Source organism: Cavenderia fasciculata (genome assembly GCF_000203815.1).
Source record: "Cavenderia fasciculata unplaced genomic scaffold Scf_Dfasci-F-a-25c12.r2-5, whole genome shotgun sequence".
In the NCBI taxonomy this organism is placed as follows: Eukaryota; Evosea; class Eumycetozoa; order Acytosteliales; family Cavenderiaceae; genus Cavenderia; species Cavenderia fasciculata.
The window spans coordinates 1,603,079-1,619,221 of record NW_004457729.1 but is presented as its reverse complement, the minus strand read 5'-3'; the positions used below and the strand labels follow the sequence as shown (position 1 = coordinate 1,619,221).

Here is a 16,143-nt window from a genome sequence, read left to right as displayed (position 1 = left end):
TTTTTTCCGAAAAATTACTTTTAAATACTTTGAAAAGTTAACTAACTATCTATCTAGATGCTAATAATCAAGTTTCTCTCTCTTTCTAGTTTGTAATTCTCTTTCTTTTTTTTTTTTGTTTGTAAAAAAAATAATTGATTTATTAATTTGATTTGGTTAGACTACTTGAACCTCTTATACGTTTGGTTGAAAGGGAAGGTTGGAATTGATTGGTGTGGGTACGTTTGGGACCGATGAGAAGGGCTTTGAGATGGACCGTGAGATCTTGGATGGATATCATTTTGTGATGCTCGAGTCTACTCCAGGTATTGGCATCCATCATGGGACGAATGGCTTTGATGGTACGCTCTTCGTTGGCGAGAGTGATGAGTAGACGTAGTGCATGGTCAGTGACCGAGTAATCGTAGGAATCCAACAACTGGACAATTGGTTGGACAGTGTTGGGTGACTCGAGCAATGCAGACACAATGGCAACTTCACTAACCAGCGCTGTCAAGAGACGACATGCTCTGGCGCGAATAGGCTCATCACCACCAGCAATCAATTTGAGCAACGTGAAAACCAATTGTTGTTCAAGTACTTGTTGAAGGGTGGTTTCATCGACTGCAATGGCTCCGATAAGGTCGATGGCAATCATCTTGGTGCCGAGATGTTCGTTGCGGTTGACTAGAATCTTGTTGATTGGTGCAATGACTTCGTGCATATCATTCTTGTGAATACCCTCACACGACATACTAAGCAGAGTCTGAATGGAAAAGACCCTAAGTCCAGCATCGTTTGATTCGAGGTCGTGACAAAAAGAAGCGACACAATCATTGAGCAAACAATCACCTTTTCTTCCTGCTGTATGTGGTCTACCAACAATAGAGTCTGGGTTGATTGCTGGCAACGTCACATTCATTGGTAGATCTTGTGTTGGAATCTGTTGCAATATTTGTGAGGTACGAAGTGATGCTGCATGACCTGATCCACTTGAACTATTCTCAGACATTACAATATCCAAATTAGTTCCAGATGTTTTAAGATTTGGTAATCCATGATGGATTGTAAGTTGATTTGAATTCTGTACAGAAGATGATGATGATGATAAAGAAGAATTATTATTATTATTATTATTATTATTTTGATGATTATTATTATTATTATTATTATTATGACTGTTATTAAAATGAGTATGATAAGTATGATGAATAGTATTATTATTATTTGATTGTTTTAAAGCAGCGGCCAATTTCTCTTTATATTGTTTATGATTTGGATGAGTTGGATCCATAAAGGGGAATACTACACGGAGTGATTGATTGGTGATGAGAGTTTCAAAGTTTTGACCATTTCTTACTACAAAATCAATGACCATGGCCATTGATTGTTCAATAGTGGATGCTTCATTGAACGATTTGGGATTGAGTTCGACATTGTCACTATCATCTGTCAATAATCTTTTGTGAAGTCTAATGGCCGGATTGGCAGACCAAATCTGTTTGGCAAACTCTAAATTGTCAGCATCGAGATCCATACTATCTGGACCTTTGGAAACGACAGGATTATCGAGCATTTCATTGACTCGAGCCACTTCACCAACATTCAAATTTGAAATAACCTCTTTAGAGTGTGCCATATTGGTTCTCGATGTCAACCTAAATCTAGTTGAACTCATTGGTGTAGTTTCTCCAATTTCAACTTTTGCTGTTGATTCTCCTAAATGTTCAGATTCATTTTGAATATTTAATAATAATCTATAAAAAATAAAAAGAAAATTAAATTAGTATTAATATATTATTTTGATTTGTTGTTTTCTTATTTGTTTATGTTACCCTTTAATTGATTTCAATTTATGATTTAATTCAGCTTTTTTAACATTTACACCTTCACGTAGATGAGTAACAAATTTATAGTTGAGAGGAGAGTGAGAATGATCCCATTGAAGAGAATCACAGAGATGAAGAAAAGCGGATAAATCGTCGAGAATACTTCCACTACGTTTTTCTTTTTTCCTTCGCTCATCATCGTCAACGATATAGTCGATCGACTCTTGGAAGGCTCCTCTGTTGATTGGATCAATGGCAGAGAGTTTTTTCAATACCTTGGTCAACTTCATCTCCAAAAGAGTCTGTTTACTTGCACCTTTGAGTGTTGTCTCTCTCCAATACGAACTAAACGAGTTGGAAATATCCGTTCTATTATTTACAAAATCGACAACATATGCAGCTTTCTTTCCAGGTGCTGTTCTACTTAATCTTCCAATAGTTTGAACTGCATTTGCTCCTCTTAATGCTTTATCAATATACATTACTGCCAACTAAAAAATAAAATAAATAAATAAAATATTAATATTAATATTATTGAATTTAATTTTGATTTGTTTTTTTTTGTTTACTTACACTTGGTTCATCAAAACCAGTTTGTAATTTATCGGCGACAATGATTAATTGTACTTTATGTTTGGTATCATCTTTTAGGATATTTGAAATACCGTCACGAGATTTACAATAGTCTGCATATTTGCCATTGATTGATTTGGTTGATTCTGCCTTGATCACCTTTCTTTGTACAAATGGCGAAAATGAAGCAACCACTTCGAATCGTTTGTCTTTGGGCAATGCTCTGATAAGTTTTTCAATGATTGACTTGTAGACTATGATTTGGTGACGACTGCTCGTAACCAACATGGCCCTACCCTTAAACTCGTCAGTATTGATAACATCTCTGAGCTTGACAAAGTGTTTGACAATGTACTGTGCCTTTTCTTGAAGAATCTTTCGATCGTTTTGACTGTTTTTCAAGAGATGATAACTTGCACGTTTCTTGTCGACCACCTCACTCTTTCCAGTATGATTGATCTTTGTGAGAATAGCCACTGTTGTATAATTGTCAATTGCATTGATAACCAATCCATCTTTTAACGCTTGTTCCAATGAATACGAGTAAAAAGGTGCTTTAGTGTTTCCCTTTTGTTCACCAAACATCTCCAAACATTTTGGAGTTGGTGTACATGTAAAACAAAAGTAGGTGATGTTTGAGTTTTGTCTAGTCTCACCAGACAGCAGACTATGAATACTACGTGTAATTGACTTTCCATGAGTACGATGTGCTTCATCAGATATCAATGCTATCGACTTGTTGGCAAATCTAGATCGATTAAATTCAGTAGAATCTACCAAATGTATAAACTTTTGCATTGTAGTTATAATGATTCTCTTTTTACCTTGATTCAATGTATCCATCAACATTTTACTTGAATTTACTTTAATATATGAATATAAATTATTTTTCTTTAAAAATCTACAAAATAATAAATCAAATATTAGTTAAATTTGAAAAAAAAAATAATATATATCTTTTCTTTTTCTTTTTTTTTTTTTCTTCCTACTTTGTAACAATTCTACCAAGTTGAGTATCTAAATGAAGTCTATCATTTAAAACAACGATGAGATCGTATTTATATCGATCTCCTTCCATTAATCTGTACAAGCATGATGTAAGGCAAGAAATGGTTAAACTTTTGCCTGATCCTGCAGCATGTTGAATTAAATAATTTCTCAATGGTTTTTCTACCAATTCTTGTGGGAATGGGTCTTCAATAACCTCTTTTTCTTCTTCTTCTTCTCCTACTTCTTTTTTAATTTCCAATGCCTTTTCTCCTCCTTCTCCTTCTTCTTTTGTTTCACCACCTTCTGAAGAGGTAGTTGAAGTTGTCGAAGTTGTTGAAGTTGTTGAAGTTGTCGAAGTTGTTGATGTTGTTGAAGTTGATGTTGGTAAGGTTGGTAAAGTTGTTGATTCACTATTATTATTATTATTATTATTTTGATTATATTTCTTTGATTTAAAATTTGATGATTGTTGATAAATATCTTGTAAAATTTTTATACAGGTGTCAGATTGATGATGTCTTGGTGTTTTTGAAACTTTTGACCAAGTTTCCATTACCAAATCTTCGGTTGTTTTGGGGTCTTGGAGACCATCGAATTGGACCATTCTAGTCTTTTCCTTTTCTTGTCTTGATTGTCTTTTGGATGTAGTGGTAGTTGCGATACTAGTGGTAGTTGATGTGGTCGAGGTGGTAGATGTAGTTAAAGCTGCATCCTCTAATGTCTCATCATTGTGACTACCCAAATTGGTGGGGATGATAGGTGATCCACCAAGAGGACTATCATAGTCACCTTCATCGACATCATCCTCATAGATTGAATCTTCGAGTTGGTCTTGAGTCATCCCATTCGCTCCCTCTTCAACATCTTCAACTATATCTATATCATCGTCATCATCATCATTTGTAAACAAGATATCATTGTTATTGTTTGGTGGTGACGTTGTTGATGAAGTTGAAGTGTGTAGACGAGGTGAGATGGGAGAGGTTGGAGCAAGAAAAGTAAACGATGATGACAGTCCTCCAGTAGTACTACTTGTGGTTTGCGTGTTATAGTTCTTTGGTTGCACCTTTGTAAATGAAAGTGTCGGCCCTGTTGGCACTGCAAACCCTCCATTTGTCACATTGGGAGAGACGGGTGCACCCGATGGAGACATTGACATTAGTCCTCCTCCCCCTCCTCTAGGTGAATAGGATGAATTACGTAATCCTTGTTGAAAAGAAGAGGGTGGTGGAGAGGGACGTAAAAGGACGGTTGGAGGGGATGGCTTAAAGAAACTCAGTCCGCTAGTGGCACCGAGGTGACTGCCACCAGGTGACGATGAATGCTTCCAAAACGATCCAGAGGGAGATGTAGAGTAGGAGGATCCCGAAGAGGAAGTGTAGCTGCCACCCATCTTCATACTGCTGCTAGTGTGTTGAAACGATGATGGTTTTCTTGGAGATACGCTGCTGCTACTATTTGTACTCGTGTTGCTACCATGACTATCACTTCGTGCACGGTTCTGAACGGGTATATTAATGGGAGCCGATGAAGATACACGATACTGAGGTTGATTCTTTTTGTTCAACGACGAAGTCTGAAGCGATGCAGGAATATTGATTGGTTTTGAAAACAAAAATGAAGATGTAGATACTGTATTATGTCCAGTATTACTACTAGTAGTAGTAGATGAAGATGAGGAAGAAGAAGAAGAATTCTTTTGTATCTTTGTAGGAGCAAGGAAACTCCTTCCACTTGAAGAGTTGCTACCACTACTTCCTACAGAACTTGGTTTATCATGTTGGTGATGGTATGGTGGTGGTTGTTGTTGCATGATGTTGATGTCTAGTTTGGTTGGTTAGTTGATTAGTTGATATAAGAGGAGGATGATGATGTAGCTGAAGATGAAGATGAAGATATTATAGATTGATTATTATGTGTAAATAGTTCTTGTTGTTGTTTTTGTGGTCGTATAAATGTAATCATTTAAAGGAGGGAGTATATATTTAGAGTCTAAATTAATCAATTAACTAATCGCTCTCTATCTATCTATCTATGATGACGTTGCAACACTCTCTGTTCTGTATCTATCTATCTATATTTTACAAGTAAATGCACACTAACTATTAAAAGAATAATAATAAATATATATATAATAATAATATTTGTACAAAGATCTAATTTTTCCTAAGTAGTTGGAATGAGTTTTTCAATAACTGATTCACAATGTCATTCCCTCCCAAAATTTATAAATTGGCTTTTTGTAGTTTTATTAATTTTGCATACTTCCCTGGGAACAAATACTAAATAACTAAATAAATAAATATAAATTTAGTTTACTCACCAACAACATTCTTCTTTAGAACATTTATTCTTTTTATTTTTATTTTTATTAAATATTTTATTAAATATAGGTGTACACCTAGGTTGGATGATTGATAAATAGATTCAATGAAAAACACTATGATTATTAAATTAAATAATTTACAACTTTTTTGCGACTTGAACATCCGTGATTCATTTCGTATTACTTCATATTGCATAATATACAAATATACAAACATACATACATACATAATAATAAAGAAAGAGATAAAGAAAGATAATAATGGTAGTTGTTTATTTTGAAAAACAAGGTATGTTAAGTGAATCAACCAAAGTAACTAGATTCTAAAGAACTTTAAATATTAATTGATTGATATTTCACTACTACTACTAGTTGGCTCATTGTGTGCACAGCATTGCCTTAATGCATTGTTACAAGGTAGTTATTTCACAGCTGTTGAATTGGCAAATTTAGCACATCAATTGGATGAAGAAGAGAGAGATGTGATGATGCAAGCCGGTGTCGACTCTGCAGAGTTTATTAAATTTGCTGCTGAAGGCAGTAGTAATGTAGCAGACGATGGTTTCTATTCAATTCAAGTGTTGGAGAGAGCTCTCACTCAATTTGGTTTATCTTGTACTTCTATAAATAATTCTGAAAATAAGGATGTTGTTGCTAATCCATTGTATGTTAAAGAAAGAGAGAAAGAAGAAAGAAATGATTGATCAAAAAAAGATACTTATACTTACTTGTATATTTCTAAATTTAAAGAAAAGAGGATGGATTTATTTGTAATCTATCAGAACATTGGTTTACACTTCGAAAGATTCAAGGTAGTTGGTTTGATTTAAATTCCATCAAGAAACCTACATTCTTGTCAGACTTTTATGTCAGTCTCTACTTGGAGACACTCAGACAACAGGGTTGGAATATTTTTGTGGTCAGAGGAAACTATCCACAAGTCGTACCCTATTCACAAGCAGAGGATGGAAAATGGATTGATGTAGATCCATCTGTACAAGCTGCAAATCAAAGTTCATCAAGACCAACAAACAACAACAGAGGAGGAGGTAACTTTGATCCAGAATTGGAAGCTGCTTTAAAGCTAAGTTTACAATATTCAGAGTATGTAACAATAATAATATTATTAATAATTGTGATGAATATTAATTAATATTTGATTGGATTGATTTAGTGAAAATGAAACATATAAACCAAAAGGATCACAAAAAAATGATCCATTTTATGTAGAGGATGATGATGATGAATTGATGAAAGTAATGGAACTTAGTAGACAGGAGGAAAAATCAAGACAAGAAAGAGAACAAAGAGAAACAGAGGAAAAACGTAAACTACAACAACAACAACAAGCGGCAGAACCTCCAAAGAATAGTAATTATAAAAATTGGGGAGGTGGATATAGTGGATATAAAATTGAAATCAATGATGGTACTCCAACATCTACAACACCAAGTTCAATTACATCACCTACAACTGAATCCATTAATAATAATAGTAATAGTAATACTACAACAACTACAACAACTACAACTTCAACTGGTACTGGTTCAATACAAATTCCAATTTCACAAGATGATGGTGATGATGAAGATGTTGAAATGGATGATGATTTGAGAGCAGCCATTGAATTTAGTTTACAAAATAATTAATTAATTAAATAATAATTTGTATATATAAATAATAATAAAAGTAAATATCGATAGACTATTGTAAAAATAAGATATAGAAGAAAGAAAACTAGACTAGTCTAGTTGTTTGTTTGTAATAATAATATTTATTTATTATATTATTATTATTTAACTTAATGTTTATTTTTTTTATGATCATACTTTGATTTTTTCTGAGCTTTAAAACCTTCATCAGGATCTTCACCAACTTCCTTTCTATACCAATCTTCATCGTCATCATCGGAACGATCTTCATTCATTGTAGACTTTAACATTTCCTTATTCTTCTTTTTGTTATTCATCTTTTCGTCGTCATCGCCATCTCTACCCTTTCTCTTGAGATCAGTCTTTACTTCCTTTCCTTCTTTTCTATCCTTTCTTCTTTGATCCTTGTCGGCCTTTTTCTTTTGCTTTCTCTTTTCCTCTTCTTCCTTTGCCTTGAGATTCTCTTCTTGTCTTTCCTTTCTTCTGCTCTTTTCGAGTTTGCTTTCGTCGAGACGTATTTTTTGTTCGTGCAATTGCTCCTCGGTCTTGGTGTAGTACTTGTGGAATAATACTTCACCAGAGTAGAGATTATCTTCGACCTTGATAAGATCCAAAGTGAGACGTGGACCCAACTCTGTCAATCTAATTGATTTTGTGTTGCTCTTGGTACCCTTTCTCAACACGTTGTGGTCGATATCAATCTTTCCATCTTGTGCATCTTCATAATCACTCTCTGTCACCCCAGTTTGTGATAAAATGTATTCACTAATATCATCCAAGTCTCCAAGATCTCCCGTCTTTGCTTGTAATACTCTTTTTATACTTTTACTAATTCCAACTTCTCCCAACCTAAAATTGAAATAGAAAACAAAGTTAATATTTGAAAGTCAAAGTTCTCAAATGTGTCTATGTATGTATACATACTTGATCTTATAATGTCTAAATTCAACAAGATTAGATGTTTTGTTATAATTGAATAAAATAACTCTTTTACATTTACCCAATTGAATCTAAAATAAAAAGAGAAGAAAAAGAGATGATTGGTTAGGGATATTGTATATAATATATGTATATATATATTTATATATTTAGTTTCGACTTACAGTATCAATATTAATAGAAGGGAACATATTTTGAAGGATGGTAGACATGATTTCCATTTGAGGAGTACCTTTTGAGAAACCATTTAAAACGACAAGAGGTGGAACGATAAAGTCTTGGATGGTTGGGATGGATGGTTTGAGCTTTGATCTACCAACATCATTGATGGTTGAGAATTCGTTGATCTTGAATGTGAGCGTTGGACCACGAGGTAACTTGGCCACAGCCATGTATGGTGAGATATCAGTGTTGGTGAATGAAACGAAATGACTGACATGATACATACTTGCAACGTGCAAGTAATCCTTGATGGTATTGGTGTTTGATTCTTCCAAACGAGTGGCAGTATTTGGTTCCATTACTTTTCTAAAGTCGACGATCAATTGTTTGATAGACTTTGATACTTTACCTCTCTTGAAAACCATCGATTTGGTAACTGGTGCCTTTTCAGCGTCTGTTGGTCCTGCTACCTCTTCTTCATTTCCTTTACTCTTTGATGCTGCTTTCTTTTTTACTTGTTTCTCTCTTTCTTTTCTTTTCTTTGGGTCCGACTATAATTTATCATAAATACATATGTATTGAATGTGAATGTATTAGAAACAATACTACTCTATTGTGCAATGTATGATCATAGGTATACTTACAAATATACTTGGTTTAGGCATTTTCTATTATTTATATTATATATATAACCTCTAAAAAAGATTGAGAGATAATAAGATAAACAAAGACGAGTCGTCTTTCACGTCTTTTTTTTTTTTTTTCAATTTAATTTCAGCGGTTCAGTTGAATGAAGGGAAGGTGCAAAGAGTGTTGATATTAATAGTGTAGTAATAGTATTAGTAAAAGGAGGAGGGTTGTGTTTCATGCCATTGATTAATTCAAATCGATTACTTGTCATTGCACTCTTACTACTTTTAACATCGTGTTCATATATACTTTACAGTAGACATTTGTATCTAACAACTTATAGAAAGTTTATTATCGAACCTTCTCCATCTCCATCCTCTTCAGATAATAATACAACCAAAACATACAATTATAAACATAATTGTCAAAGTGATAGTAATACTTTAAATAATAATCCATTACAATCAATATTTGAACAACCAAATAGTTGTGAAATATTAAACGAAAAGGAAGAAGAATCAATGAGATCGTTACGAAACTTGGCAATGGAATTGATGAAGGAGGAGACTCCTTCTCGTACCATTGAAGCACTTAGAAAAGAATATGGAAAATACTATAAACTAAAGCCAGAACGATTAAACATTCAACATCAAAGTTCCTTTCTTCAAACCGAACTCGATCAAGAGACCTACGAATTTGTCATGACTACTCCACGTTGGAACTCTCTCACCAATACTCTCAACTCTTTGTTGAGCTTTTTCTACACTAAAACAGATTGCATGGGTTATTTGGGAATGGGTAACATGTTTATTCTATCAACCGATCAATATGGTCAATTATTTCAATTAAATTATAATAACAAAACAAAACAAAATATAATTAATAATAATAATAATCAAAATAATAATAATATAGATAATAATAATATAGATAATAATAATATAGATACAACATCAGATATACTACAAATGTCAATGAATAGTTGGGAGAATCAATTACCATTGGCAAATATAACAAGTAGTTATATTAAATTTGGAAGTTTATTGGATGTTGGTAGTGGGTGTGGAACTACGACGTTACAATTGAAACCATTGTTTAGAGAGGTGGCTGCTACAGAGGCATCGGTTGGTATGGTTTATAGTCTTAGAAGAAAGGGTATAGATGCTTACTATTGTACAGATTTGGATACGTTGGAAGAGATTCGTGATCGTCAGTTTGACGTCGTGTCGTGTCTCAATGTGCTCGATCGTTGCGAGCGTCCACTTTCACTACTTCGATCAATGAGACGATTTATAAGACCAGATGGCAGACTCTTACTTGCCACTGTCTATCCATTCAAACCATACGTAGAGTTTGGAGGCAACGACAACAAGCCATTCGAACTATTAAACATTACCAACAATTCTGTCGAGGAATTTATCAGTTCCATGGTCACCGAAGTATTGGAACCAGAGGGATTCAAATTACAATCATTCACCAAAGGACCTTATATTTCAGAAGGTGATCAATATTATGCCAACTATGTTCTAGTTGACATTGTTTTTGTCCTTACCCTCGGAGATGACCCTATTATTCGTAGTCAATCATCTCTTGACGCTTCTACTTCTTCTTCTTTACCTCCACCATCAGCATCATCATTAATGACTGAAAGTGATAATATCAAATAAATTCAAAAAAAAAAGTTTAAATATATTAACTATTAATAATTATTCTTACAATCTATAGATCAAATATAAATTTAATTTATTATTATTATTATTATTTGTTTGATAACTATTTCCCATCTTTACAACAAAAAAAAATAAAGAAATTGACAAGAATATAGTTAATTTATTTATTACTGTACTCTAAATGTGACACAGACAAACCATAATAATATTAATACTAATAATAATAATATGAACCCAAATACTAAAAACAACAGTCCTTCTGCCCCCCTTCTCACAACAAACCCCCAACATCCTTCATATGGGATCCCATTTCCAAATTTAATGGCAATGGTTCCTTCTTGCAACAAACCCCAACTCCAGCTATGAGAATCTAGATTGAATGATTTACAAAAGAGAATAGAAGAGTTATATGCTCAACACCAAACTGATATTTCAAAATTACAACAAACTATACACGAGTTGGCAGATCAAGTCAAGAAACTTACAAAGGAGAAGTATATCCAAGTAAAGGAGATGGTAGTATTTCTATCAGAGAGGCAATGATATATTTAGAGTCATGGATAGCAAAAGAAGTTGTCGTATCCAATAGTGCCATCATAAAATGCCACACAGTAAAGAAAATGAGAAAAAATTCCACATACATAGCTTGCAACTATTTTAAATAGTGATGAAGCGGATATGGTCAATTATCTTAAAGAAATTGGCATTGGAGAAGTACACTGTCGTTTATTAAACAAACAAGATATCATCAATGATATTGCACAGGAAAACGACACTGAAGAAGATAAATATTAAAACTGACCTCATTAACAAGTTACAATATTATTGCACTCTTAACAATGTCCCTTTTGGAGCAAATACAAACCCCAAAAAAACAAACATCTTGGTTCTATTTGAAATAATCAGATCATATCTTAAAAATTAGTTATATATATATGTAAATAAATCTTTCACTTAGGACCTTTCTACTGTTTTATTCCCAGAACACATAGGCCTGCAAATAATGGTATAATTGTTAAATTTAATTTTATTTTTTTTAGAAATCTGGGTTCCATGAACTAATTGAAACACTACGTTGATACCATGATCGTTTAGTGGAACCGCGTAAGAATTGAAGATCGAGAAGTGCTGGACAAATCTTTGTAAGATATTTGCAAATCTCTTCAAATACTGCTGATTCATTTTACAACGATTGGAGGAAGTGTTGGTGGGTGGAGGATCGCTGCTTGTTGGTTATTATTATTTATTAATATTGACTATTAATTAATATAACAAACCAACTAATGTCTATATCTACACAATCTATACTATACTATACTACCAACTATATCTATCTCTTTACTTTTAATTAAAAATACAACAAATATATAAATATATAAGAATAAGAGCGAGTGCAGTGTAGAGTAGAGTATTTGTGATTATTACAATGAAGTTATTGTGTTTGTCACATGATTGTTGTTGTTGTTGTTGTTGTTGCTATAAAAATCGATAGTATTGGAAAAACTAGTTCCTTCTTCTTCTTCTTCTTGACTTTCTTCACTACTACTACATTCACTATCGCTTAACAAATAACCAGCATATTTGAAACGATTGATGTATTTTGAAAATCCAAATGTTTGTTTTACTCTTGGACTCGATTGAATATTGTCTACTCCAACATCTATATCTTCGTCTTCTTCATCTTGTATTCCATTATTCTTGTTCTTTTGTTGTTGTTGTTGAAGTTGAAGTTGTTGTTGTTGGTATCCATCCATTAACCATGGAAAATAAGTTAAAGATGCAGCTGAACGATCACCATAATCAAAAAAGACTTCTTCTCCATTTTGGATCGATCGATTGGACACCAAAACAATTTTGGGGTCACCATTGATTGAAATTTTAATTGGATCCAGATTACAATCGATTCGATGATTAATATATCTTCCATGTCCCAAATCTTCTGATGGTATAGTTGGATCAACACTAAATAAATAATAATAATAATAATTAATAATTAATTAATATATAAAGTCACATCTAAATCAATCAATCAATATTATTTAATATTAAAACATACCACATGATTTTGCCTTTGTGTTCAAAATAAAATAAATAACAGTCCATTCTAACGGTAGTACTATTCTTGGCATACTGTTTCTCTCTCTTTAATGCCTCTGATTTGTTGATTAGATCACCTTTGTATTCGGCAACCAATACACCTGCTTCCACATGATGACATACTCTCACTCCATTTCCTCTTCCTTTGGTCATAATTAATTCTGTTTGTGCTATCTGACCATTTATATATTGTTGAACAAGTACTTTAAATAGTAGTAATAAAATAATGATGATGATGAATATTAAACACACTAGTAACGATGAATAGTCTTTTATGTTTTAAACATACATTGTTTCTTTCTATTACTAATTGATGGTCTAACAAGATGTTTCATTTGTGCAGATGGAGATATAGGTGATGGTGTGTTATCGATCGCTTCAAATGACCCATCTTGTATACTACCAATTGTTTTAATTGCTTTTGACTTTGATAATCGTTTCTGTCTAATCATTTTCTATTATTCTTTCTTTCTTTCTTCCTTTTATTCTATTATGATATATACATCCTTCTATATATACTCTCAAATGATGATTACTATTACAACTCTATACGTCGATAATTATATAAAAAAGAAATTATAGTAGTAGTAGGCCGAAAGAAAGAAAGAATGATATTGATAAGAATGTGCTTCCCTCCTTTTTTTTCAAACACAAATTGCCCTATTTTTTTTTTCTTCTAAATCGTTGTTGAGAGAGGATAGATAGATTCTATTCTAAAAGATCGATAACATCTATCTTGGTAGGAGAGGATGTTTCAAACAAAACTTTTATAGTACCACGATTATTACTTGTTGTTTTAAAGGTCTATAAATAAACTAAATAACTTATTCAATTAAATTAAATTGATTTTTAACGACAAACGATGGATGTTTTGAGACACGAACGAAAGAGATGACAAACTCATTTGAGTAGAGTAATAAATATATATATTAAGCAGTAGCTACTAACACAAAGTTATAAAAATGACTGATCAAAAACAACCACAAGAAAATACAAAGAATGAACAACAACAACCAACACAAGAAGAGGTAGCTGCTGCTACTACTACTACCGCTGCTTCTTCTGTCGTCGACGATGGAGTAGTTAGAATGGGAGAGATTGTCAGTGGAGATGAAGATATTCAAATAGAAAGAGATGTTGCCAAATGGATGAAGGATATGTTAAATAGAGAAGTCAAGAAATTAAAAGATCAAGGTGCTAGATGTACACAATTGACTGTATGTGCTTTTTGAGAAAAAGTAGGAGTGCGGATGACTAGATCATAATAGATCAATCTCTAACTATTATTATTATTGTTGTTATATTTTAGGTCAAGAATACAGGTATTCTCATACAAGAAGAAAATAAGATTCTCAATAGAGTAGAAGTAGATACAGCATTTGATTTCGATGAAGTCATCTCTATACTCATTTCAGATTCAACTGAATGTCCAGTTAAAAAAGGTTATAGTTATATCAATGTATGTTGTTGTGACACATTGGAGAATAAAAAATGGAGTAGGAGAAGAGAAGAGATGACTAATCAATCTTATATACAATTAGGTTATTTTAATTACCAAAAAGCCAACACCAATGATTTTACCATACATTTATTTAAAGAGTGATGTCAACAAATTAACAGACTGGGTATTCATCAATAACCAATTTGGAAGAAGTCAACATAAAATTGAAGAATACTCTGAAGTTAAGGCAGAGTAGAGACCAGAGAGAATACATAAACTTAATATCATTTTAGAACAACAACAACCATACCCAACTGGGTAGGAAGACACCTGCCATCTTGGATATGAGGGTAACCCTATAATTTAAAGTCTATGTCTATTTCTCTTCTTTTTATTGGTTGGAACTCTGTCGATTGAACATGTGGTATCTTATACAGCTCAGCTCTAGCTCAGTGTTGAGTTTGTATGGATCAACGCATTGTAACACGGTTTGAAAAAATATACTAAAGTGTGAAGTCACACCCATCTCTCTCCCTCTCTCTCCACATCACTCCTCTCTTTTCTCAACGAGATAGTGTGTGGGTAGTCGTATACTAGTATTTTGGATTGGTATTAATTATTTATGAATAATCATTCTTTTTAAATTAAATGCATGTTTGGGCGATGTTGGTAAAAAATATTAGTATTTAATAAGTTAATATTAGTCTGACTATCCTATCTATCCTATCTATCCTATCTATCTATCTATCTCTATCAAGTTTAGTTTAGAGTTTATAGTTTATAGTTTAATTATTTAATCATGTTAAAATATCTATTATCAATCATTGTTTTTATTATTATTATTTCTTCTCTTGTTGTATCGACAACGTCATTTAAATTGGATGCACAGTATTATGTAGTTAGACCAGACCTTAGATTATGTTCCAAACCAATGTGTGGTGGATTCATCTTGCAGAGATTGAATGGCGAACCAGGTGAAAGAGGTATCTATGTTGCTGAACTACTCTTTGACACTCCCACCACTAGACCCCGAGTCAATCCATCGACCGTCACTCAACTCATCCAAGACGACCCCCTCTCTGTCATTGTAAGGGGATTCTTCCAAAAGAATCAACACAACAATTTGTACAACGACTTGTTTGTCCTCAATTATTACAAGTCTCTCCCTCCACCCGACTCAACCTACTCTCAGTTCGCCGTTGACCAAGCCACTCATTCACGTTACTTTAGAGTGAATCCATGTAAGCAGCAGGAAGGTAGCGTTGGCAGTGACGAAGAAGATCCAATTACAACCTGTACATTTACAGAGGTACATTACAACACTGCACACGAAAACATTGTCTACAAGGATCCATTCAACCAAGGTTTCGCACTCTTTGACCACAAGTGGTACAAATCGAGACTCAACGACGTCAAGGATATCCATACTAGCACCATCATTGAAGCACTCCAAGACGGTACCAATATCACCATTCTCCGTAGTTTTGTTCATCTTCCAGATCCAAGAGAGGAGTGTCCAGCTCTCACAAGAACCAAGTGTGAGTCTGGAGAGGTGTCTACCTACACTCGTGATGAAAATAGATGCTATGTATTCAACAAGTGTACTCGTCAAGGTCCATGTCCACTCTATGTCCCTCATTGTCCTCGTAGATATGTTACAGTCTCTTTTGCATCTACTCCCAATGCTTGTCCAGCTTGGATTTGTGATGCTGAATTTCTTGATGATACCAATCCTTTCAAACCATTTCCACTTAGATAGAAAATGAATGAATATAATATTCCAACAACAAATCAACAACACTAACCAACCAAATAAATAAATATGTTGATCAATCAAAATCTATCTAAATAATAG

At 33.3% G+C, this 16,143-nt stretch overlaps 7 protein-coding genes across 7 annotated transcripts; 4 read left to right on the top strand and 3 right to left on the bottom strand.

The window, feature by feature from the left end:
• Window positions 1–142: 142 nt before the first annotated feature.
• DFA_00968 (uncharacterized protein) lies at window positions 143–5,184 on the bottom strand (the record flags this gene model as incomplete). The annotated part of the gene is made up of 4 exons (XM_004358886.1): window positions 143–1,736; window positions 1,815–2,299; window positions 2,382–3,282; window positions 3,371–5,184. The coding sequence occupies 4 exons, from the start codon at window positions 5,182–5,184 to the stop codon at window positions 143–145; spliced, it is 4,794 nt and encodes a 1,597-aa protein (XP_004358943.1).
• Window positions 5,185–5,958: 774 nt separating this feature from the next.
• On the top strand, window positions 5,959–7,346 carry DFA_00967 (uncharacterized protein; the record flags this gene model as incomplete). The annotated part of the gene is made up of 4 exons (XM_004358885.1): window positions 5,959–5,986; window positions 6,070–6,361; window positions 6,448–6,801; window positions 6,872–7,346. 4 exons carry the CDS (start codon window positions 5,959–5,961, stop codon window positions 7,344–7,346), a joined length of 1,149 nt encoding a protein of 382 aa, XP_004358942.1.
• Window positions 7,347–7,498: 152 nt separating this feature from the next.
• On the bottom strand, window positions 7,499–9,115 carry ppan (brix domain-containing protein; the record flags this gene model as incomplete). Its single annotated transcript, XM_004358884.1, has 4 exons — window positions 7,499–8,198; window positions 8,274–8,359; window positions 8,453–9,001; window positions 9,095–9,115. The coding sequence occupies 4 exons, from the start codon at window positions 9,113–9,115 to the stop codon at window positions 7,499–7,501; spliced, it is 1,356 nt and encodes a 451-aa protein (XP_004358941.1).
• Window positions 9,116–9,316: 201 nt separating this feature from the next.
• DFA_00965 (putative DREV methyltransferase) lies at window positions 9,317–10,747 on the top strand (the record flags this gene model as incomplete). The annotated part of the gene is made up of 1 exon (XM_004358883.1): window positions 9,317–10,747. The coding sequence occupies one exon, from the start codon at window positions 9,317–9,319 to the stop codon at window positions 10,745–10,747; it is 1,431 nt and encodes a 476-aa protein (XP_004358940.1).
• A 324-nt stretch (window positions 10,748–11,071) lies between these two features.
• Window positions 11,072–11,545, top strand: DFA_00964 (uncharacterized protein; the record flags this gene model as incomplete). Its single annotated transcript, XM_004358882.1, has 3 exons — window positions 11,072–11,080; window positions 11,144–11,244; window positions 11,416–11,545. The coding sequence occupies 3 exons, from the start codon at window positions 11,072–11,074 to the stop codon at window positions 11,543–11,545; spliced, it is 240 nt and encodes a 79-aa protein (XP_004358939.1).
• Window positions 11,546–11,786: 241 nt separating this feature from the next.
• Window positions 11,787–13,299, bottom strand: DFA_00963 (uncharacterized protein; the record flags this gene model as incomplete). Its single annotated transcript, XM_004358881.1, has 6 exons — window positions 11,787–11,888; window positions 11,938–12,006; window positions 12,064–12,091; window positions 12,176–12,712; window positions 12,807–13,050; window positions 13,137–13,299. 6 exons carry the CDS (start codon window positions 13,297–13,299, stop codon window positions 11,787–11,789), a joined length of 1,143 nt encoding a protein of 380 aa, XP_004358938.1.
• Window positions 13,300–13,809: 510 nt separating this feature from the next.
• Window positions 13,810–16,047, top strand: DFA_00962 (uncharacterized protein; the record flags this gene model as incomplete). The annotated part of the gene is made up of 5 exons (XM_004358880.1): window positions 13,810–14,064; window positions 14,157–14,306; window positions 14,389–14,540; window positions 14,582–14,606; window positions 15,073–16,047. The coding sequence occupies 5 exons, from the start codon at window positions 13,810–13,812 to the stop codon at window positions 16,045–16,047; spliced, it is 1,557 nt and encodes a 518-aa protein (XP_004358937.1).
• Between the last annotated feature and the right edge of the window lie 96 nt (window positions 16,048–16,143).